The 24006-nt window shown below is 43.5% G+C and overlaps 1 protein-coding gene across 2 annotated transcripts in view; it reads left to right on the top strand.

The window, feature by feature from the left end:
- The window catches only part of PTPRR (protein tyrosine phosphatase receptor type R), an 813462-nt gene that overhangs the window by 461914 nt on the left and 327542 nt on the right, over positions 1–24006 (top strand). For both annotated transcript variants that reach the window (XM_085652526.1, XM_085652527.1), the window contains one exon: positions 7778–7888. In XM_085652526.1, coding sequence (XP_085508652.1) covers positions 7778–7888 — 111 coding nt within the window. The remainder of the gene's footprint in view (positions 1–7777; positions 7889–24006) is intronic.

The raw sequence follows: 24006 nt of genomic DNA, 5'->3' as shown, positions 1-24006 counted from the left end.
GAGCGAGTCGGGGTGGCATTTAGACAGCTCTTGCTCCAAAGGTGAAGAGGAACCCCCTTTTGTCCCTCTCACGTACACATTAAACAGTTCAAGAGGTATGGCTCCTTCCTTCCCACTTACAGTAAGTCTCATTATATCAGGGCTGGCACAATTATGATCGATGATTCTATAAACCAAAGCAATATTAACCCAGGCCATCAGGCCTCCTGAGGGACGGCCTTTCCCCAGGGAGACAGCTGGCAGAAAGAAGCAAGTATGCCCAGATTTATAAAGGGGAACTAAGCTCCAGGTTTCCTGGAAGAGGCAGATGTCTTGGCCTTCTATTAGCCTATTCCAGTCGTGTAAAAGCAGCTTACTACCAAGACCAGCTATATTCCAGGAGATAATCATGAGCTGCGGGTGTGGAATTACAAGGGCCGCCTCACATGAGGGTGTCACTTGGGGTTGCAATGATGGATCAGATCTAACTACAGAGGTTACCCTGTTTGGTTCTATAAGTTGGTTCCTCAAATTGTCAATATTACAGTCAATATTAAAGTTCTTAAAATAATTTATCTTCAATTGACCAGGAACACTTAAGGGGTATGTGCAGAGAGTTTTTAAATTACTAATATAACAAGTCTCTATGGGCTCAGAGTAAGGGACAGGGGCTGTTCTCAGTCAGTCATTGACGTCCAATATAGATCCTCCCTCAACACTCTGCTCTGCTACTTTGCCCTTGGCCCCCGTATCAGTGGACATTGGGGAATTTCTAAATTGGATGACTGAGGACCCTGGAGGACATGTCCGAAATTCTAATGCCAACAAATTTGCCGCCAGATCAGGCTTTGTCAAGGAAAGTTCAATATAGTCAAGGGAACGGTTATGAATTGTACATCACCGAGCCCTGACTATATCATCCCGTATCAACGACCGACAGCCCCTGATGTGGCGGATCCAATGAATAGTCTTATTTTTTAATGAGTCTTCATTTTCACGATCATCACATGAAGTAAGCTTCGGGACATTGACCATATAAACTGTACGCGTCTGTCCAGAGGGGTAGTTCAAAACATTTTCTAAATGCGGGTGATCTTTAGGGCGCTGACAGGGATCTGCTGGTATATGAAAAGATCTAGCATTTGTCGTAATAGATTGGAGAGGCAAATGTGCTGCCTGATCAATAAGCAGAGGGATTTGAGAAGGAGCTGTCTGTTGGTAATAGGGGGGCTTAATAGCAAGTGGTTTAAGGGAGGAAAGAGAGCCATGATGTACAGGGGGTCGTTCATTTTGTGCATTTATGTGTGCCCTATGGAGGTATGGGATAGATGTTTTATTTGCAACCAGCTTACGCGAGATGTCACTTGGGGCTATTAATTTAACTACTGCCACTAGCTCCTCAATTATCACCCTCATTGCACCAATTTCTAGCCTAAGCTCATTGATAATCTGCAAAGGGTCTTCAAGTGCTGGGGTACCAGTCCCTCCTGGCTTAGACAAACCTGCAAGGACATTAGAGCCTTAGATTTGGAATTGTTGTGCTGGCTCCTCCCGCAAATCAGGGGCCTCAGCCAACACCGCAAACCAGTTAGAGCAGGAGATAGCAAGAGCCTCTGAGTTGGTTGTGGAATCTCTGGACAATTGACTATTCTCGCACTGTGTGGAGGCAATCCCCCCCTGTGCTAGCGCAGTATGATCGTTCTCGCCACTGGGTGCAGCGCCGCTTTGAGAAGGTTTCTGGAACATAGACGGGGTTATAGTACGACGGGATTGCTCCCGGGTACTCCCTAATGGGGTTTTCTCCGCACCAGTGGCCACAGGCAATTCAGTTTCGAGAATCCCTTCACATTCTGTGATTAGGGTCTCGATTCTATCGATCACACAATTATTAACACTGCGCTTGACAGTTTTCTTAGCATTTTTTACCTTACCCACCCCGCTAGTTGCTCCATTTGCCCCCCCCCCAGACTTTCCATTGCTTTCCTTTTGCCCATGGTTACTCTAATATAAACTGATTAAATGCTAAAGCGTAGAATAGAATAAGAGCCTATGAGGCGATGTTTAACAACAAAACACTATCACTGCTGAGACTGACCCAATTATCAATCGGAGTATCTTGAAACTCTGGTATCACTATGCAGCCCGGATCAACACAGTACCTTAGTATGTATCACGTGGGTCCAGCCGATGACACATTAGAAATGTTAGGGCGGTAGCCCTGCCCTGCCTTCTCCTGGTGTTGTCGGGCGCAGGACGGGCCCACCCTTGGCCCGCGCGCGTCCCGTGCCGCAGTTACCGGTGGCGCGTTTTAAGCGCGAGGGTGATGCTAGTTCCTCCCTCCTGGGAGTGGAGCACTCTGGGGCTTGGAGTCCCCGCAGCAGGATTCAGGCAGGCAAAAGGCGCGTCCCGCGCCGCGGTTACCGGTGGCGCGTTTTAAGCGCGAGGGTGATGCTAGTTCCTCCCTCCTGGGAGTGGAGCACTCTGGGGCTTGGAGTCCCCGCAGCAGGATTCAGGCAGGCAAAAGGCACGTCCCTGCTCGTTATCATTATGTCTGCAAATCTACCCAGTGTGAGGGTAGTAGAGAAAATCTCCAATGTCCAAACTGAAACGTCTCTCTATCCTCCATATAGTAGTGCTTCAGTGGACCCTCCGCTAATAAGCCTTGGCCCAGCAACTCCCCAGTATGGAAATTGAATCAGTCCGGTAAGCGGGGAAACGATCAGTCCCTCTCGGTCCTTGTTCCTGTGTAAAAGTTGCATTTTCAGAATTACAATTTAAAATCCGACTTCACCATCTAAATTGTGGTTTTAAACTGTGAGTATAGATACAACAAACTCAAAAAAGTCTATCTCTTCATAATTGGGAATTACACGTAAAAGATGTAATTAGGTAATCCCAATGTTAGCCCATAGGAGGGATAGGCATTGCATTAATGAAAAACGAATTTAGGAGTTTTCACTACCTGGGCATGTAAAACTTAAAAGCACATGTCTCATCTTTTAAATACATTGCACTCTGCCCACTGGGAGGTCCTTGGCCTACTTTAGGGGTGACTCATATGTATTAAAAGGGAAGGGTTCGGCCTGGCAAGAGGTTTATCTTGCCTGGTCTAAGTGGCAGTGTAAAACTGCACATACAGACTTTTGCAAGCTTGAGCCATGATGAGAGGGCTACTTCAGTGTGTGGCACAATGAGTCCTGCAGGACTAAGTAGCATTTAATTTACAGGCCCTGGGCACATGCAATGTATTATATTAGGGACTTATAAGTAAATACAATATATGCCAATTGGATATAAGCTAACGTTACCATGTTTAGAGAAGCGAGCACATGCACTTTAGCACTTGTTAGCAGTGGTAAAGTGCTCGGAGTTCTAAGGCCAGTAAAAACGAAGTCAGAAAAAGTGGAGAAGGAAGGCAAAAAGTTTGGGGATGACACTTCAGAGAGGACCATTTCCAACAGCAATTCAAGCACAAGGCTTGACATGTACTTAACATTAGCAGCAAGAAAAGAGGAAGTTGATCATGGACTGCTCTTCTTTATACTGTAGGGTGTATTTCTTCTTTTTTGTCACTTCCTGCATAGGGGAGCAGGATTGTGGGAATTGCAGTGTGCTTTAGAGGTGCACTAAAATCAACTACATGAAAAGAGACTACATAATAGGACCCTCCTGTCTTGCAATAAAATTAGGAGCACGTAGAAATGGTCACATTGCTCATAAAAAATTCATGTAAAAAAAATCTGAATTTTTGCACTATGTAATACCTTTTAGCTATAATAGAACCTTTTAGCTTTGTTGGTTGGTGCTATTGCTGAATTCTTCTGGAGCCATATTACTGCCCAAGTGCTGGGGATTTACAGTTTGCACCCATGTGCTATCAGGACAAGGTATGAAAACTGATTTTTGCTGCTGCAAATCATCACTAACCAAGGCTAAAACTGTCCGGAATAGCAGCACACTTTTGCAACATGCAGAGGGAAATAGAATGTATGTTCATTAGCTTGGTGAGGCACTTTGTTATCTGGTCCCTGAATGTTTAAAATCTCCAGTAAACCATTTCTAAAATTCCATCATTCTTAGGTGGACAAAAGGAATGATACTTAAATGGGAAATTGTTGCCTTTGCTTTTTAGATCTGGGGTTAGCAAAGACCTTTTGATTTTTTTGAAAAAGTATATGTACAATATACGTATTTAAAGGGGCTTTCAGACAGCTTTCTTCATTGATTGGTCTATTGGTGTGTCATTCATGTTTTGCTTCTGCCCACTACAGCATACAGAAAGGGGCAGGAGGTCAGCCTACTTCAGCCACTGGATAGCTTCAGTTCTAGTGACTGGATTTTGCTCTTTCATAAGGAGATCATCCACACACAAGCTAGTTCCCTTGTATGCCAATGTTTTACTTAATGTATTACTTTGATGTTGCTTTTGTGTTTAGAGTCTGGTGTGACAGCAGGGCACTATTTCAGATGTGAGCCAGAACACATTCTGTGCTTTATCAGTTCCTGTCTCCTGTCAATGCTATTATAAATTCCTTTTGGAGTGTCCTTCGTTTACTGTTTGACTGCTGGTATTTCACAACATAACAGATGCTTCCATTTGAAACTGTTCTGTATTAAGTTATCAAATGTTTAAGAATATTATACATGGGAATTCATAAGCGGACAATTTTTCAGAACATGTTTATTCTGAATTCAAGTTCACCAATGGTTCTTTAATACATTTTGCCCACGAAGAAAACTGGCCTTTATCATGTTTAATTTGGACCTCTTTTAACACTATGGAGCCCATTATGATGTCCGCCCGCCACCGTAACGGTAAACGGGACCGACCGCCAGAGGTGAGGTAGTCCCGCTCTGCCCATTAGGATGCGACCGCCACCCTGGCGGTCACATCCCGCATATTCAACATTGTGGCAGGCGGTGCTGTAAGCACCCGCCACAATGCTGAAAATACATGTTGTGCATTAGCATGCACAACGTGACAGGCACCTCACGGTGCCTGCCACCTTGTGAATGCCAATATAGGGGGGTACCATGGGTACCCCCAAGTGCAGCCCCCCATCCCTCCATCACGCAATGGGCCCCCAAAGTAAACTCTGCATGCATTTCCATGGTGGAGTGTCCGCCATGTAAAGGCATTCCACTGCACACATCATAATATGGATGGTGGTGCCTGCAAGGCACCGCCACCATATTATGGGCCTTTTCCGCCCGGTAGGCAATCGTGACGATTGCCTGCTGGCGGTAGAGCAGCGGACGGTCGTTCCGTCCATCGCGGTACCCCCCGCCATGCTAATATGGCGTAGGGTAAATGGCTGTCCAGTGGGGTGTTCTGGAGGGCAAATCGCCACCGCTGGTCGGGCGGTGGCGATCCGCCCGCCATGATAATAGGCCCTTATGTCTTTATTGCCTTCTTTCTTTCTTACTTCTTTGTTTCTTTCTTGTATTTTCTCCTTCATTAATTTTTTCTTTCCTTCTTTCATTCTGTCATTTTTTCATTCATTCCTTCTTTCTCTACTTTTTTCTTTCATTACTAATTTCTAGTGTTCCTATTTTCATTTCTTCTTTCCTTCTTTATTGCTTTTCTTTTTTCTTTCTTCTTTCATTCCTTCTTTCTTGTTTCCCTTTCTTTTTTCATTCCTTCCCTGCTTTCTTTTTCTTCCATTCATGTTTCCTTTTTTCTTTCTTTCTTTTTTCTTTCATTCCTTCTTTCCTGCTTTCTTTTTCTCTTCCCTTTTTTCTTTCATTCTTTCTTGCTTTTATTTCTTCTTTCCTTCTCTCTTGATTCCATTCCTTCTTTCTTGGTTTAATTTGTTATGTCTTTCTTTCCTCCTTTCTTTCCTTCTTTCCTTCTTCCCTTATCTCCTTCCTTCTCGCTTGTCTTTCTTCCTTATTTTTTTTTCTGTCTTTTTCTCTTTCATTTTCTTCCATTCTCCAACTCATTTCTCTCTTTCTCTCCTGCTTTCGCCTTTTCTTGCTTGCCTTTATTCTTTCTTTCTTTCTATCCTTTCTATGCTTTCTATCTTTTTTTTGCTCCTTGCCTTCCTTCTTTCTTGCCTTCCTTCTTTCCTGCATATTTCTTGCCTTCCTTCATTCCTCCTTTTTTTCTGTCTTTCCTTCTTTCTTTTCTCTTTATTATTTTTTTTCTCAAAGGCAAGAAAGGGGCTGACAGCCAATGGCACAACATTTGGTTTTTTTAGATCTGTGTTAGACAAGATCTTTTGATTTGACTAAAATTATGTGTATGACGTAGATACTTATAGGGTCTTTCTGCCTCACTTCATCCATTTGTCTGTGATTGTGTCATTCCCTTTTTTCTCCAACCCACTCAAGGGGCAACACATCACCCCACTTCAGCCATTGACTGAATTTATTATGACTTACGGCATCTTTAGTCATCATTTTTGTTTTATATTGACAAACTCCTGGCAGTCTCCCAAAGAATAAAGTTTTCTAAAATGCAATGCAAAACAAGACTTGCCAAAATGCTGGGGGGTGATGCCAGAGCTATTGGCTTTGCCAATGCTTCTTTACAGTGCTTCAAGCAAGGGAGTAGCCAGAAAATTAAAACACCCCTCACTGTAAACAAACCTCTAATCAGACTGAGTGTGTGAAGCATCCATCCATTTATCCTTCAATCTATTCATCCTTCCGTCAGCCATCTGTCAGGCCAGCTCTTCCCCTTTCATCTATCTACCCATTGCCCCATTCAATCATCCATCTTTTCAGCCTATCAATATGTTCATACATCTGCCGGTCCTTAAACCATCCATTCACTCTCCCCCATCAGTCCATTCTTCTGTCCTTCTATCCATTCATTCTTTCACTAGTCGATCCTTCCACTCTTCCATTCACCTTTCTATCTGTCAATCATTTCACACTGCCAACCAGTCATTCTTTTACCCTTTCACCTTTCTTTCATCTTTCCTTTCACGTCCTTCATTCCTAACTCCCTTCCTTTCTCTTCCGTGTATTTCTTCCCTTACTATCTACCCTTCTTTTTTCTCGCATCCTTACCTTTTCTTAATGTTGATGTAGACCCAGTTCACCAGCTTGTCAGGCCCAGTGGGAGCCCCTGCTGAAGCTGCTAACATGTGGGTTTCCTACGCCACTGGCTTCGAGACTATAGCGGTATCGCGCTGTATACAGTTCCATTTACCGTTTGCCAGAGACACCCCCTGAGTCTCATCAACCCTTGCATTTTACAAGCGCGGGTCCATCAAGAGCCAGCCAGGCGCGCGCCGAAGGTCCCGCGCGCGTCCTGCGCAGCCAGCCTCATGTTTTCTCCACACACCTGTTTTCGCCACACTTTAGGAGCAGGGCGAGCAATAGCCTCCATATGCCGGCAGCTGTGTGGGTGTTGTAGGAGGAGCCGCTGGGCCCATTGAAAGGGCCGGAATGAGCAATTTCCTCAGCGCTCGCGAGTGTGACCCTCGCACCTGCTGGGCCAGGTTGTTTCCAAGAAAGAGCACGCGCCTTGTTTGCCTGGGCTAGCATCAGTTCATAATGTGAGTGGGAAGGTTATCTCAGCACAAACCGAGGCGCTGTTCACTGATTTCTCGGTTACTATCAGGATAGCACTAGCAGCAGCAAGCACATGTATCTCCGCTGCCTCGCCTGCAGTGGTTCGAGCCTGGGTGCCCCACCGACAGCTGTGTACAGTATGTGGGCGTCCTTTATTATGTAATAAAGCTTGCCAAACGCGCTCTGTCCTGATGCAGTCTTTTCAACCTGGCATTTCGTTGGATAACTTCTTGTTTTCTGTCTTTCTTTTTTCGCTCTTTTTTTTTTATTACAGAAAAATGTTCTGCAGGGGCACCATGAAGCAGACAGGATATGGAGCAAGGAAGGATTTTATGCCGTTGTCATATTCCTCAGCATTTTTGTCATTCTGGTCACGTGCCTGATGGTAAGTTCATTTCACGGGTCTGCGTAGTTGCAGGGGGTGGGGGGGTGGGGGGGGGGGGGGGGGCACCGGCACTCCGTTTTGGGGACCAGGACTTATTTGACACAAATATAGAAACTGAAAGGCGGAAGGGAAAAGGAACATGATGTGGCAAATGAAGGAAGATGGCAAACATGGATATAACCCGGCAGGAGTAAGACAAAGATGCATGAGGGGAGATCCAGATGAGGCCACCTAGGTATTCAAATGCGTCGTACGGGCAGGACAGCGGAGGGCGTGGGGAAGACGGAATAAAAACGTATCATATTTCTTATCACTGTTGTTAAGGATTTATAAATTAAGCAGCGTTGGAGTCAGGGGTGACAGAGAATGTGCGGAAGGGATGTGTTTTTGGGTTTGTGAGGGAGTGACACTGAAAGTGGGATCGGCCACGGGTGTAAATTGATGGCTGTTGCTTGGTGGTCTCTGATTACCCACAATTACCAGGGGGATCTCCAGGGACAATCCTTCTTTCTACATAGATACGTGCATGTCATATCTGCTTGGGTCGTTGTGATAAGGACAACATTCAACAGTGAGGGTTCCATAAGTATTCACCTACCAGAAAGCAGCAATGTGGCAAACACAGGTGCGTCATTTCGAGATAAGATTTGTCCAGAAATTCGACGAACCTGGTCATGCGTTCACGAGTGATTTACACATAATAGTTTTCAGAACCGAAATGAAAAGTATTTGAAATACGTCACTGTGTCGCCGAGATGATACTGGAGGCTGTGTTGGTGCACATACATGTATGTGCATCTCCGGAGTGGTGATCCGCTGTGTTTCTCTTATGGTGTGTCACTGCCAGGGGTTGTGTTTATGGACCGTGTGAGCAAGTCTCCCAGGAGTACGAGTCATTTGACTGTTCATCTTGGTTTCACCGCTAGCATGTTCCTAAATTTTGCTGCAGCTCACTTGATAGACCACAAGAGTTTGACTTTTTCTGACCCTCCAAATAATCATATATGCTCAAATCTGACTTTCTGCATACTCACAATTTGTTAAAGGAAAAAAGAGGGAAGAGACATTGCAATAGTCTTCATATATAAAATACAGCCGAACCTCGTATGTCATTTAGTTTATTTGTCTAGAGATGTTTGTATTAACGAGCACTATGATTCCTTTATCATACAACCAACCACAGTTATCATCTTTAAATATTTGTGCTGCCTCAAAAAAACGCGTGTGACATTTCGGATGGCGATACATTATCTCTGAGATAGTTTTGGCTGAGAACGCCAAGGAATGAGTCAGAATTTTACTTCTGTGGTTGCGGAGGGTTGTCAGACATGTGAGAGTTGCGATATAAGAAATGTAATAAGTCTATCACCCCTCCCCAATGGAAAACTAATTTAAAAAATAACATTGGCTAAGACACTAGTTCTCAAGGTTGCAATGTTGAACTATTGGCTTTGCCAATGTGTTTTTGCAAACCTGCAACGGGAATTTTGGAATTGGTTTACAGTAAATAAACCTAAATCCAAGATGGTCATCAGCATCACAACACAAGCATAGGTTTCTGTCAGGCATCTTTAATTTATCAATTACCGGATGGCCATGCTAGAATAGCTAATTGAAATATTTTAAGAAAAAATAGTTGAGCGAAGAATGGTAAAAGTTATGAGCAGCCTAGTAGCATGTTGCAGCTGCTGGGCCCTCTTAATAAATATATATACAAAATATCATGGGGGGGTAGTAATCGCCAGCATCATTGAGCATGGGGAGGATGGATGAACAATGAGTGCTAAGAGACAAGGGGGTATATTAAAAAAACACAAGAGGGATGGGAAGGGATAAGGGAAGCAACATGGAAGTGGTGGCCGTGGTGGTGGAAAGGTGAAGGGGAAACATCACAAGTAGAAGAGAACAAGAAAGCACATGCAGTCTGTCTGTGGGAAATCAACCTTATCTGCATAATCACCCTTAATTTTTCACATTTTTTGGACCCTATTTCTACTAGACTTAGAACATTGTGTACTGCCCCCCCTGCTAAACAGGAGTAAAATGACTGTTACTGGTTGAGGGGGTGAAACCCTACCTAAGCAGCAACCACAATTCTTGTCAGAGTGAAACACCAGCAAACCCTAGATTAACCTGTGTTCAACCCTCTTATACCTTGGCACCAAAGAAGTCATGCTTAACTTAGAGACAGTATGTAAAGTATTTATGCAGTACTGAAACAGTAATAAATTAAAAACACCATACCGAAAAAATTCCCACACCAACATAGCATAATAGAGTGAAATTGAATACTTTTTTTAATACCACAACAAAAATCCAATTAGTAGAGCCAGAGATATGCAGTTGTAAATATTTTGTGAAAAGTAAGCGCTAAGAAGCAAAAAGCGCCAACCATGGTTATCTGGTTGGGGTAGTCTGGGTCCAAGACAAAAGTTCAGCCTGACCGTTATAGAGCACGTTCCTGATACAGGACTGAGTTTAGCCTGCCAGCTACACCCAGTCACGTGACCCAGGATACAGGCACAAAATGGTTGGGACAAGAAAATACCAACTTTATAAAAGTGACACTTTTAGAAATGTGACTTGAAATACAACTTTATTACAAAATTTGTCTTTAAATTATAATTCTTTAGAGACCAAACTCAACATTCCTACCTGCTCCCAATTGAAAAGTATCACTTATTAAATGTAATAAGGTAACCTGATTTTATCCTATGGAAGATGCAGACCTTGCAGATGTGAAAGAAGGCCAGGGTACATGTAATACCACTTTACCAGGGACTTACAGGTAAATAAAATGTGCCAGTTGGGTGTAAGCCAAACCCACCATGTTTACAGGAGAGAGCACAAACTCTTTAGCACTGGTTAGCAGTGGTAAAGTGCACACAGTCTTAAAAGTCAACATAATCAGGTGCAGAAAACAGGATGGTGAAGGCAAAACGTTTGAGAATGACACTTCAGAGAGGGCCAAGTCTAACAACGGCCAAATTGGCTTATTTCTAATTGACATGTTTATCTTGCCAAACAGTCCCTAGTATGTGGTGTAGAGAATAAACCCTGGGCCTGGAAGTTAAATGCTTCCTTTGGACTGCAGCACCTGTTGAGCCTTCCACAGAGTTGGGCCTACAACGTATGGCTTAAGGTGTACACTTGTAGCATGACTGCAGGAGTGTAAAACCTGCAGTGTGGCATGTCAAAATAACACTTTTTGGCAGGCAAATACCTCCCTTTAAATTTTAATGTCACCCTATGTAGGCCTTGCTGCCCACAAGGTGGGGAGCATGCTATTAAAAAGTAGAGCATGTAGAAAATCAATGGCATCATGTCTATACACTGACAAGACACCACATGCATTTTCACTGTGACTGGCCTGCTGTAACAGACAAAAAACCAGACTACAGATTATAATATTAATATTGCTATGTCAGGTTTGGGACCAGCTAGAAGAAAAATGAAACAACTATTTTTAATAGTTATTAATACTAATTAAAAAAAACAACTTCACTGATGAAGTTGGATTTTTAATAAGTATCAAGGAACAATAAGTTACATTTATCTTGCCTGAAGCTCCAGGAGGCTAATTTGCATTAGCTCTCCAGCTGCTGCCCAGGCTGTATGTGGCCTTTAATGAGGTGAAAAAATCCTTCTGGGAACTACAGAATAGATCACTTTCTGTTTGACCTGAATGGGCAGAGTTGACTTAGCTCAGCGGAACATTCAGGGCGGGGCTTCTGCCCCGCCCCCCCCACCCCACCCCTGTTGACCCAACAGTGTCAAATTCTTTTAGAAGGATCTGTCAGAGGAATAGGTAAGATTTTTGCATTCTTAAAAGGGATCAAACAGGTCTAGACCACAGGACAAGAACACAAATCTTGTGTATCCCATATCTGGCTTCTTAAGGACCCTTCATTTGTTCTATCAAACCTCTGTTTCCAGTATTGTTGTGGTTCCAGTGCCTGCTTCAAACTGGATTATACTGTTAGATGAGGGAGGACACTGGTGACTTCCACAGTCCTCTTTGACAAACCACCCCCCCAGCTTCTACAGCCCAAGTTTAGTGTGGCTGAACACTCCAGCCATCTTGGCTTTGTCCTGGCACATGGCATTGTGGGCCTGTTTGCAGGCTGGTGCCCTCTTCAAGGGTCAGTTGCTGACGTCATGTGTAGCTACAGGGACACAAAGTTGCAAACAGCCTTTGTCCTGAAGTGTCCAGCTGAGCAATGGCAACTGGACCTGCACTGGACTTCACTGTCCACCTCTGTCTGACACCTTGTGAGTCTGTTAGTGCCAAACTCTGAGAAGTGTACTGCTGTCGTTTTTATTTTGAGCATCACTAGAATGTTTAGAAACATTTGAAATCTTTCCTCCAGAGCTCCAGAAGGACTTGCCAAGAAAAGTATCTGACCAGTATTTCAACAGTGGTGGCTTGAAATTTAGCTTTCCTGCACAGAGACCTCCTCACATCGGAAAAACGGACAAAGTCCTATTCTGCATTGGGACTGAAAACATTTCCAGCGAGAAATCTCCAAAGCTCCAGAGCACCAGCTGGACCAACCTGTTTTGGGTATCAGGCCTTTGGTTTCACAGCTGAAGCTACAATGTCCGCAACATCCTGCATGGGCAGGGTTTTTCTTTCCAAAAAGTGTATTAATCCCAGTCTGCATTAAGACGTTGAAGAAATGTCAATATTTTTAATCAAGAAAGTGATAACGTTTCTTTCTGCTGTGGGAGTTTGAAACAGTTTTATTTATTCAACTTCCAGACTTTCAACCGGACCAATCCACTTTATGTATCGGACCTACGCCGGTCCTCAAATAATAATAATTATTATTATTCGCCATTTATAAATCGCACAGCTACCCATTGGGTTTCCCAGCGCTCAAATTACACCATTTGGTCCCGGTCTACCACTTCCAAAGGCTATTGTTTACTCTTAGTGAATTTTGATGCTATTTAACTTAAAAAATTCAAATTTCTGGGTCCCCTCATTGAATATTTATCATTTTGATGCCATTTTGGTTATTAAATGTTACTCTATTTTCTAATCTGGTTTATATTGCTTGGTGTTTTAATTGTATTACTGTTTTGGTACTGCATAATCACTTTGCACATTAAGTTAAGCTTGTCTGCTCTGTGCCATAACTATAAGGGAGATGAGCTCAGATTGATATAGTGACTTCGAGGGTTTACCCTGGTAAAAAAGTGTTATTATTTGAAGTGAGCGGTCATATACCTCAAATAATTATCCTCTTTCTTTCACACTCCCTTGGAGTACTTACAGACAAAGAAAAAAATAGGTCCTTGAATTCAAGCAAGGTCAGCAGTAGAAGCACACAAGTCAATCAGTTCAGTGTGCTTCAGTTAGCTTTATTTCAACAGTACATGTCATAAAAGAATTTAAATATACAATTCATAAAATACCAATGAATAAAACATGATCTTAAAATAGACCATGCAATCAGTTAGAACCCTGTGAGACTCAAATGCTCTTAAGAAAGACATGCACATAAATAGGGAGGAAAGATATTGAATTAGGAGCATCAATGGGAGATAGACAACACATTCACCCAATCATGAGTAAGAAGCTGGCACAAAGCCAACTATATGTATATTGGAAAATTTGGCAGGTCTGACATTAGACAGGTAAAGATTTAAACAATTGAGTCTTGATCTGCTAAGTGAGTGTGTGCCCTCCTGATGGCATTTGGGGTACTCGCCAAAAGTACAGTTTGAAAGCCGTAGGGCAGCTCTATGCATTCTACAACACAATTTCCCTAAACAATGACAATTTATTTTATATTTCTCACATGCATTACAAATACCAGGTTTGATAATCAATGAAAATGAAATTGAAGTTAGCGCACACTAAAGGTAAACAAACGAATCATATTTCATTCAAATAGAAAAATTGTGGCGTGCTACTCAGAAACGAGGAAGCCCACCTCGCAATCAAAACTGCAATATAGCTGGTGAACAGACACCAGTGTACTGGGTGCACTGCGGTAGAAAGGAACAGTTGCAATAGTCTTAAACAACTAGACAAAATTACCGTGAGTTTGAACTTATTTAGACTACAATCTAATGAACAATCAACACTTGGTTTGTAGCAAAATCACTGTATTAAAGAAATGAAAACACAGTAACTGTTCAATTAAACATGGCCTCAATCTGCGAACAGTAAAGCAAATGAAGCATAATAATACATTCAATGACAAACTGCACAGAGGCAGTGAACTTTATCGTCAGTTCTAGAGAAAATCAAAAACAAGCCCAATGCATTTCGGGATGATTCACATCCCTTCTTCAGGGGCAGAGATTTTCAAAAGACGATGGTACTCAATGCGGGGCAGACAGAAAACGCCGAAGGCCACAGGACGTACTATGCGGTGTAGTGAAGTGCTGTGGTGCTGTGGTATGGCCGAGTCAATGGCCGAACTCCTAGGTATGGAACTACTCAGGCTGGCATTTAACCATGTAGGACACTGCAATAAGGCATCAAATCCTACAATCCTCCGATAAGGCGAAGACTCAAACTGCCAACGAACTACGCAATCTGGAAAACTCCGAAGAAACGCGAATGATATACCAGGTTTGTCCAAATTGGTGTGACCTCCTACTAGTATCAGTAGACAAAAAAAGCATCTTCCTTCTCTTTCGTTTATTTCTTACCCTGCCCCTTGAAAAAACGTATTCATATGGAATAAATAGAACCCACCTCTCACCAGCATCAAGACACTTTCAGCCATGAAGGGTTTAAGCTAGAAATCGTAACCAAATAGCAAAGTTTTAAGTGGTTTTAAACTACTCAGGTCTCTGAATTGTCTGAAATAATGGATATGAAGTCACATTTGGGCCTATTCCACTAGTTGGGGTTTCCCTTCTCCCCTCACGGGTACTCTTCTTCAAATAAGAGTTTTGTACCTTGGGATACAAGTCCCTGCACTCTGCTTGGGAGGGTCCATCACACCATTCCCCAATGTATCGGGCTTCGACATGCAGTGTTTAATGTAGGACTCACATGTGTTTCAATGACAACCTTGTCAGAGAAGAAAGCAAATTCAGTCTTCCCAAGCCTAGCAAAATATGCTATCAATTAAGGGTAGCCATGTGAAGCATCTTCTAACCCTGTCTTGCCTTTTTCTGTCTTTGGTTTTATGGAGCTTAAAGGCAACAGCAGGAATACTGAGAGCACTGTTTCATTTTTGTGATTTCACTTTCTATCCATTCTCTTAGCCAATCTGCAGTACACTAGAAGCTAATAAAGGTGGGGAAAAGTCACATGTGAGGGCATTAGATGTCTATAGAGACATATCACCACATTTTTCCGCTGTTGTTGTCACATTGTTTTGAATTTTATGAAGCAGGTGCATCACCTTCGGTTTGCCACTGCAGACTGGAAGGGCGGTTTTAAAACTGCTAGTTCGATGTTGCCATTTAAACCAATGGCAAATTCCCTACTTCCCATAACAATATATTTAAGTCTCCCCTAAAGAAAGCCTACCAAGCCCTAAGGTAGGGATCTGTATATCATTAAGTGGGGCATGTACTATGTTATATATGTCCTAACAGCTATGCTTTCAAATTGTCGTTTTGCTGTAGAAGAGTTAGTAGCCCCATTGGCTAAGATAGAGTTACCAGCTGACCACTCAACCTAGCTGACTTTTGAGTGGGACTACTGAAATGGGTAATTCAAGGTATCAAATTAATCATGGCACTAAACCAGACTTGATGCTCAAGTTGAATTTAACGTCCCTTTTCTGGATTTTTTTTTTGCGTGTCACTCTGTGACCCAGTTTGTCCAGTGGCCCCACACAGTCACTGGACACCAGACAGCTTTCTGCTCTCCTGGGGAGTCGTGTGAATGACTCTTAGGCTCAGGAACAATGGCAGCCTGCTACAGAGGTAGGTCATACCTCCCCCTTGCAGGAAGCCCTTCAGGGTGATAGCTCAAAAAGAGAGCTTCAGAGGCGAAGCTGCCTTTGATGGGCAAGTGGTGATCACACTCCTGAAGGGTTGCCTCTCTGTTCAGGTAGACAGGCTGGAGGCGGGAACAGAGAGAGGAGACCAGTGCCCAAACCAGTTTTCCTGTGGGCGGGTAGCCCCCAGGTAGCCACACCTCTAGGGTGGGCTATCAAGCGCCTAACATTCAAGGAAGGGTTCAGACATCTTAAGAGTGTACGGAATAGTGCACTCTGGGATTGCTAGATGCCACACATAGCCGGGAGTTGGCACAGGCAAGAGGGATCCTGGTGGCCCATTGGCTAGGGTACACATCATTCCCAGACCACTTTCTGGGCATAAATATAGAACCCCCAACACCCTGAACCTTGGATCACACCAGAACTGGAAAAAGGACAAGAAAGCCTAACTTGCTGACCCCTGGACCAGACAAAGAGAGGTGGCACCATCTGCTGGACTTCACCTTCCACACCTTGGGCTAACAAAGAGAGGACTGTGTCTGTGGCTCTTAGCTTAAAGGAAAGTCACACCCAAGTCCGACGCCAACGCTCTGTTGTCTGGCCTCCTGAATCCAGCACCAGGGCCGTCAAAGCTGAAGTAGCCCAACTCAGCAAGGCAGGAGCCACTTCTGGAGCCTCACCACTTAGCACTGCTTGGTGCCCCAGGAGACCGATCCTCAATGACCAAAAGGTGCACCTGAGCCTACCGAACCAGGTAGTGTCATCTGAGTCCAGATTGGTCACCCAAGTGGGACACCAGCACCTAACAAAGAATACAGTGGAGACCACTGTGGATGGAGATTGGTAGCACAGCAGCAGCTAGCCTTCGACTGGTTCAAAGAGGACTTTGAGGTCACCAACCTTTGTGACCAAAGTCACCCCACCTAACATGGACCGTGGAGTACCCACAAGGACAACCCTATTGACCGCACACCACCCAGAGCATCCTTGAGTATCCTCCATTTCTTGCATCAGTAGAATCAGGATCACTCCATCGAAGATTATGGCGGTTGTGATGTAAAGTTCAGAACTGGACTGGAGAACGCTTTGTGGGCAGGTAACTGTCCAAATACTCTTTTAAGCCCTCCCTGGCCTTCTCCCTGTTGGATTTGGTCTCCCCAGTCTGTCCGGAGCAGTCGAACATAACTCTTACAAACGTCTCAAAAGTTTTCAAACGTTACGGTTACCAATGCTTGTTTGTGGTTCAACTGAGATTTACATTTTCTTTAAACATCTATAGCTCCTGAACTCTCTTGTGGATTTTGTTCATCTTGGACTTTAAAAATTAATTGAAATATAATCTATTTTGACTTCTTTCATGTGGTATGGACTTCTTATTCTGTTGTTTGGTGCTATTGCTTGGCCGGAGACGGAGCTGTGTTTAATGCCTGACCGGTCATTATTGAGTAGAGAACTTCGATGGTGATTTTAATGCTGTTTTTGTTACGCTTGTTCTAATTTTATTTTTTTTACCTACCTTGCTGCTAAGTTGCTCGTTATCGTGGTGGGCACTCTTAACGCTGCTGCTAACTTTGGCACGATACTTGCGAGATTGCACAGTTCTTGGGAGCGGCGGCCATCTTGAGGGTCACCTGGGTTAGCGGACTAGTTGTCCTGGGAAGTTTATTTAATACGCACGCTGGCGCGGACGCGCCTGCATTGCTTGGCCGGAGTCGGAGCGGTGTTTAATGCCCGACCGGTCATTATTGAGTAGAGAACTCCGATGGTGATTTTAATGCTGTTTTTGTTACGCTTGTTCTAATTTAATTTTTTTAACCTATCTTGCTGCTAAGTTGCTCATTAACGTGGTGGGCACTCTTAACGCTGCTGCTAACTTTGGCACGATACTTGCGGGATTGCACAGTTCTTGGGAGCGGGCGGCCATCTTGATGGTCACGGAGGTTAGGGGACTAGTTGTCCTGGGAAGTCTATTTAATACGCAAGCTGGCGCGGACGCGCTGCAGGTGCGCCGGCGTGCCTAAGGCAAGCCCGTCTGCGCCTGTCCGCGCTCAGTACGGGCCCGGGGCCGGATCTCCTGTTCGTCTGACTTCAGCTTGCCTGAGATACACAAAACACGAACTCCTGAAGCTCAGACCGGGAGGAGGTTCTTTAAGCTGCTCAAGGTATGTCTGTGGGTCAGGCGGCAGACTCCATGTTGGAGAATGTCTGAAATGCAGCGTCCAGATGCCTATCATTCGGGAGCAGATGGTTAGGGGGCTTGCCAATAAATTAGGTGAAGGAATTTATAAGGCCAAGCAAGTCACAATTTAATGTGTACTTATAAACTCTGGGTCTTTGGTCAAACAAGCCACAGAATGTGCGGTATTTTTGGAGGAACATAATATCAAGATTGCTTTTATTATAGAACCCTGGGCCAATTCAACCTCCGGTCCTGATCTGGTAAAAGCCACCCCCCAGGATTTCTTTGTTATACACTGAACAGACCCATGAGGAGGGGCGGGGGCCTAGCAGTCATTTATCGGGACTCCTTGAACCCCATTTTTCATCCTCCATCCAATACTTTCTGTGAGGCGCTTTTGTTTAATTTCAATATGAAACATTAAAAAAAATGTAATGGACTACTGCTCTATCGTCCTCCAGGTCCCAAAGCTGGGTTTTTGGACACAATAGGCACCCTTCTTGAAGAAGGTATGTGCTCAGAAACATTTGTGGTTTTAGGCGATTTTAATTTCTTTCTGGAGGACCTTAGGGACCCGGATACGCTCAACCTTGATAAAATAATGGAGACCGGGGACGTGAAACAACAGGTGAAAGGTCCCACGCATCATAAGGGGCATACCCTGGATGGGATATATTCTAACAACCCCGATCTCTGTGGATATGATGTTGTTCCCCTGGCCTGGTCGGATCACAGGGCTGTTATCATTGAGTTGCATGACTCAAAAGCCCTTAAATCTAGTCCTGTGCCTACTAAGACACTGGAAAAAAGATCCTGGAAAGACCTAGATAAGGCCCTGTTTGAAGATGAAATTAAGAGTTCTTTCCTTCCATTCCGGTCGGATATAGATAAAGCCGTGCAGGGGTATTCAGACTGGCTAGACAAAGCCTGTAAAAAACTAGTCCCTGTTAAAAGGTCGACTCCCAGGCAAGCTAAACCTTCTGCTCCCTGGTATTCCGATAAACTTAAAACTCAGAAGCTGGTATGTAAAAAACTTGAACGGGCTTGGAGGAAGGAATATAAAAACTCGGATAAAGAAATTTACAAACACAGTCTTAAAGGTTATAAAGATTTGGTGCTGGACTCGAAAAAGAATTTCTACGCCCGCGAAATCCTCCAAGCAAAGTCCAATGCAAAAGAATTATTTAAAACGGTCAAAAAATTAGCGGTACCAAACACTCCGAAGATTACTAGTAGCCCAGATTTGTGTAATAAATTGGCAACCTGGTTTCAACAGAAGGTGGAGGGCATCTATTCCTCTTTTTCCTTAGGTCAGAGAGGAATGGGGACCCCCTCTCATAGTAAGAGTCAGTCAGGTCTCAATACTGGGCCTATCTTCGATCAGTTTCTACCCTTAGAAAGCGCAGAAATGCTCAAACTTTTGTACTCTATTAGCTCAGGCTCTCCTACAGACCCTTGCCCAGTCCTGATTGCGAAAACCGTCCCGGAGGTGATAGTATCTGCCTTACATCCTTTGATCAATAACATCTTGATCTCGGGGCATTTTTCGAAGGATTGGAAAATTGCTTCTATTCGCCCCTTGTTGAAAAAGCCCACTCTGGACCCCACAGACCCTAGCTGTTACAGGCCTATCTCGTGGCTTCCAATGCAAGCGAAAATCATTGAGAAGGCTATGAACAGCCAGCTTAGTACCTATATTCGAACTAATCAATTTCTTGATCCTACACAATATGGTTTTAGAGCCAAACATAATACTGAACTGGCTCTAATTAAGTCTTTAGATGAAGGTAGGGAGGCATTGGACGGTGGTGGGAAGGCTGTATTGATCCCACTGGATCTGTCGGCAGCCTTCGACACGGTCCACCATATGGTTTTGATGGAGGTGGGAGTACAAGGTGTGGCTTGGAAATTGCTACATTCCTTTCTCTCCGATAGATCCCAGACCGTTAACCTGGACAACTATAAATCTAACTCCTTTTGCCCCGTGTGGGGTCCCTCAGGCATCCTCACTGAGCCCCACCCTTTTCAATATTTATATGAGATCGCTGGCAGGCCTTATAAAATCTCATGGCTTTCAGCTAACTTCATATGTGGATGACACTCAAATACTGTAGATGGTAAGGGAAAAGAAACGGAAGTGCGCTTTCATGACTGCATGAAAGAGCTAGCTGGATGGATGGCCTCAAATTGCTTAAAACTAAACTCGTCCAAAACCGAGATTATTGTTTTTGGAAATAATCCCAATGTCTGGACCCCTGACTGTTGGCCAGCAGACCTGGGCAGCTGCCCCTCCCCTTCGCCGAAAGCTATGAACTTGGGCGTAACCGTTGACTGCAGAATGACTTTCTGTGATCATATAAGCACCGTGGTCTCTCTCCGCCTGTTTCATGTGGTTACAAATTTTAAGGAAAATCAAACCTTACCTTTCAGAGGGTAATTTCAGGACGGTGGTCACGTTGCTTGTTATGTCAAGATTGGATTACTGTAATGGCATTCTTTTGAATGCCCGTAAACATCTGGTCAACAGGCTGCAGATGGCCCAAAATGCGGCTGCTAGGCTGTTATCTGGTATTCCTAAATTTGTCTCGGTAAAAAAAGAATTAACCAGGTTACACCGGCTTCCTGTGAAGCATAGGGTATGCTTCAAGGCCCTATGTACAGTTTTCAAGGCCCTCAATGGGATAGGTCCACAACACCTGAAGGACAAGCTCAGGTGGTACGTTCCCAGTAGGACTCTTCGGTCCGCTGGAGCAAAAAAGGTCCTGACGCCCGTTGTCAAAAAGGCCAGCTGGGGTGGCAGGAGCTTTACTGTATGTGCATCTAAGGCCTGGAATGATCTGCCTTTCCACTTGAGGAATGCCTTCCGTCTTCTTCTTTATAGGAAGGGTTTGAAGACTTGGCTATTTACCCAATGATCTCCTCCTTCTTCTGGCTAGGCAATACATAGCGCCAGGACACCCCAGGGTAACTGCTGCGCTCTAAAAATCTTATTAACATAACATAACATAACATTAAATGCTTTACACTAGTTTCTTTGTTTGAATGTTGCAGCTCAAAGCCACATCTACCCAGGGTTCAGCTAGAGGTTTTGCAAATGAGCCTGACTGGACTCAAGAAAGATTTTGCGAGTGTAATACACAGTAAGGTTGCACAACCACACCATATAATACACCCAAATCCTCACAAAACAGAATACAAAATGACCATTGAAATAAACTAGCACATGATTGAAACAGAAATTGTTTGAATAAAACAATTCTTTAAAACATTTGTAAATGCTTGAAATGTGGGCACAATTCTGAGTGTAGATGCAAGAGCCTTTCCCAACAGAAAAAGCCTGATTGTAAATTGATGTCTTCCTGCCTAATGATATGTTTTGACAAGGAATGGATTTGCGGTGCACATTGGGAAGACAACTAAACTCTGCAATTTGGAAGCAAGAGGTAGTTTAATGCGAGGCTGTCATGTAATGTAAGCCTTGTAAGTAGGACAGTCATGCTTAAACTGAAGGCATGCCCTTGTGGGTAACCAGTGCGCCTATCTGAGCGTGGACTTGAAATTCAGAAAGTCCAGTGAGCATTCACCATCACAGGGGAATTGTTTCAATATTGGCACCACTGTCCAGAGAGCTGGTATTGGAAAGGGTGGTTTTGAGCAGTCTGAACTTGTTTTAGCAATAGGTATGTATGTAGTTTGGAGTCAGGAATCATGAGGTTTGTCAGAATCAATTAGTAAAGAAGAGGTGCTATTTCTGGTAAGAACCGAATGCCAACATTGAGATGGGAGTTTACACTGGCCTGAAGAGAGAAAGGTACATTCTGTCTTTTTGGACTTAGTTTCAGACATTCTTGAGGCACCCAGGCTTCCATGTAATTGGGGTTTAATTTCAGACAGCCTGGAGGCACTGAGGCTCCAATGTTTGACAGATACTCCTGCAGTTGGACAATATTAGCTTAACATGACACATTAAAATATAATTGTCGTCAACATAGTGATGGATGGAGATCCTGTGTTCTGCCGCCTCCAAATCTCCCAGAAGCTCTAAATAAAAATAGAATACTGTTAAAATGACAGAATAGATCCTAGGGGCACTCTTCTTAGTATTGGAAAGGGGGCTGGACATGAAGTTGCCACGAAGAGTAGATGCCAGGGATGTGGACTATATGCCAAGGATGCCCTGCCCACCCTATGTTGGTCATTGTATGTAGGTCCGCAAATGCCACAATATAACAGAATGACATCAGGTGCGAGGTTGGCCTCTACAACTCTATTAGAGGGATGGTCATCATATGTAGGTGATAGACACCATGCCTACCATGTTGCACGGATGGTTTTTAGGTGCCAAAGATAATTGCACTATATAAGGACTGGCCACCACATGTCACAATATTATCTTGTTTTATATAGAATTTTGCAGTTTCTAAGCACTCAAATAGCAATCACATGTTTTATATAGCATTTATTACTACAGTTATACAGTTTTGCAGCACTGCAAGTAGTAAGTGCTTGCATTACCCATTTTAATAGTTCACAGCCTTTGCAAGCTTCTAGGTCACATACATGTGTCAACAGCAAGCGCTAATACAGTTAACTAACATTAATGTGACAGGGATGGCCATTAGGTGCCAGAAGTAGTTCCCATCATGATTTGAACAGATGATTAACATATGCTGGGGATTCTTAACATAGATCTGCTTTGTCTACTGTATGTGACGAATGGCCTTTCCATCAAATGCCAGGCATGGCTGCCTCATGACATTTGTAAACACCATGATTATGATATGCCTTGGCACCTTTCTCTGTCAAGACTTTAAGAGCAATACTGGGATGTGAAAATTGCCTACTGCCTTCCCATTATCAGTGTATGAGATACCTATACAACCTAATTTCTCACTACAGGTTATAAGGGAAACAGGATAGAGGTAAGAAAGGGAGGCACACAGGTTCCTGTCAGTGACCTCTATGTCAAGACCCTGTCACCAGACCAGCTGCCATCTCAATAAATTGGAACTATCCCTGGAAGCTAAATGAAACAAGTTGTGTATCAGTAATATGCAAAAAGTATATCAAGCTTGTAAATGTTCATAACAATTAGTCTTACTCATCATCCCAGATAAGTAACTGAAGCCACATATATTTCCCAGTGGTAGTCAGGAATGATAAGCAACTATTAGCTGATTGCAGGAAACATGCCTCAAGACAAGATAGACAACAGTCAATGAAAAGCTCCAAGAAGGAGGTAGGACAGTGTGAAAGTCAGGAGGTTGGAAACCCATGAACAAAACAAATGTGCAAGTGAAGAGAAATGCTGGTTGCGAACTTGAGTCAGCAAGCATAGAAGAACCCACCAATTATGCTCTTTGCCAGCTGTGGACTGACACGAGAAGTCTATTTAAGTACTGCTTTGCCTACGTTGACCTGGAAGCAGAACACCAGTTCACCCATCACCATTTTGTAAACAAGTAAATGTTTTTTGTGAGCAATGATCAACCCGACTCTGACGTTGGGATAAAAATGACGGTGATAGCATCTGCCTCCTAACTGCTGCGATTCCTCAGGTTGACACTGCTGTCAGTCTGGTACTAGATGGAGCTGTTGAACCTTCTGAATCTGATGTTTTGTAAATGCCACAAGGCTCAGTAAGTGCTTGACTTTCGACTTGGACATGGCACGCACACACAAACAAACACAGATGCAAACGTACATGCTTGGCCACACATAAATACACACATACATATACACATCGGGTTATCTGATGAAATATTAGCAGCAAAAATATTGGTGACAAAAATATAGCCAAAAAATATCGAGAACACAAATGTCAACTTTATATACTTTGTATGTGAAGTCAAAAATATTGATAATAAAAATATAAAAGACCACTTTATGAGCAAAAATTGGTAAGTATATTGAGTACTATTATACACTATAGTAACTTTAAAAATACATAAACGTTAAAGTGAAAGTGTTGAAATTTGGAACAGTCAGATTTAGTATTACCACTCCAATCTAAGCAAAAG

Source organism: Triturus cristatus, chromosome 4_1 (assembly GCF_964204655.1).
Source record: "Triturus cristatus chromosome 4_1, aTriCri1.1, whole genome shotgun sequence".
Taxonomy (NCBI): Eukaryota; Metazoa; Chordata; class Amphibia; order Caudata; family Salamandridae; genus Triturus; species Triturus cristatus.
The sequence above is the reverse complement of the archived record's forward strand: the minus strand, read 5'-3'. Positions and strand labels throughout refer to the sequence as shown.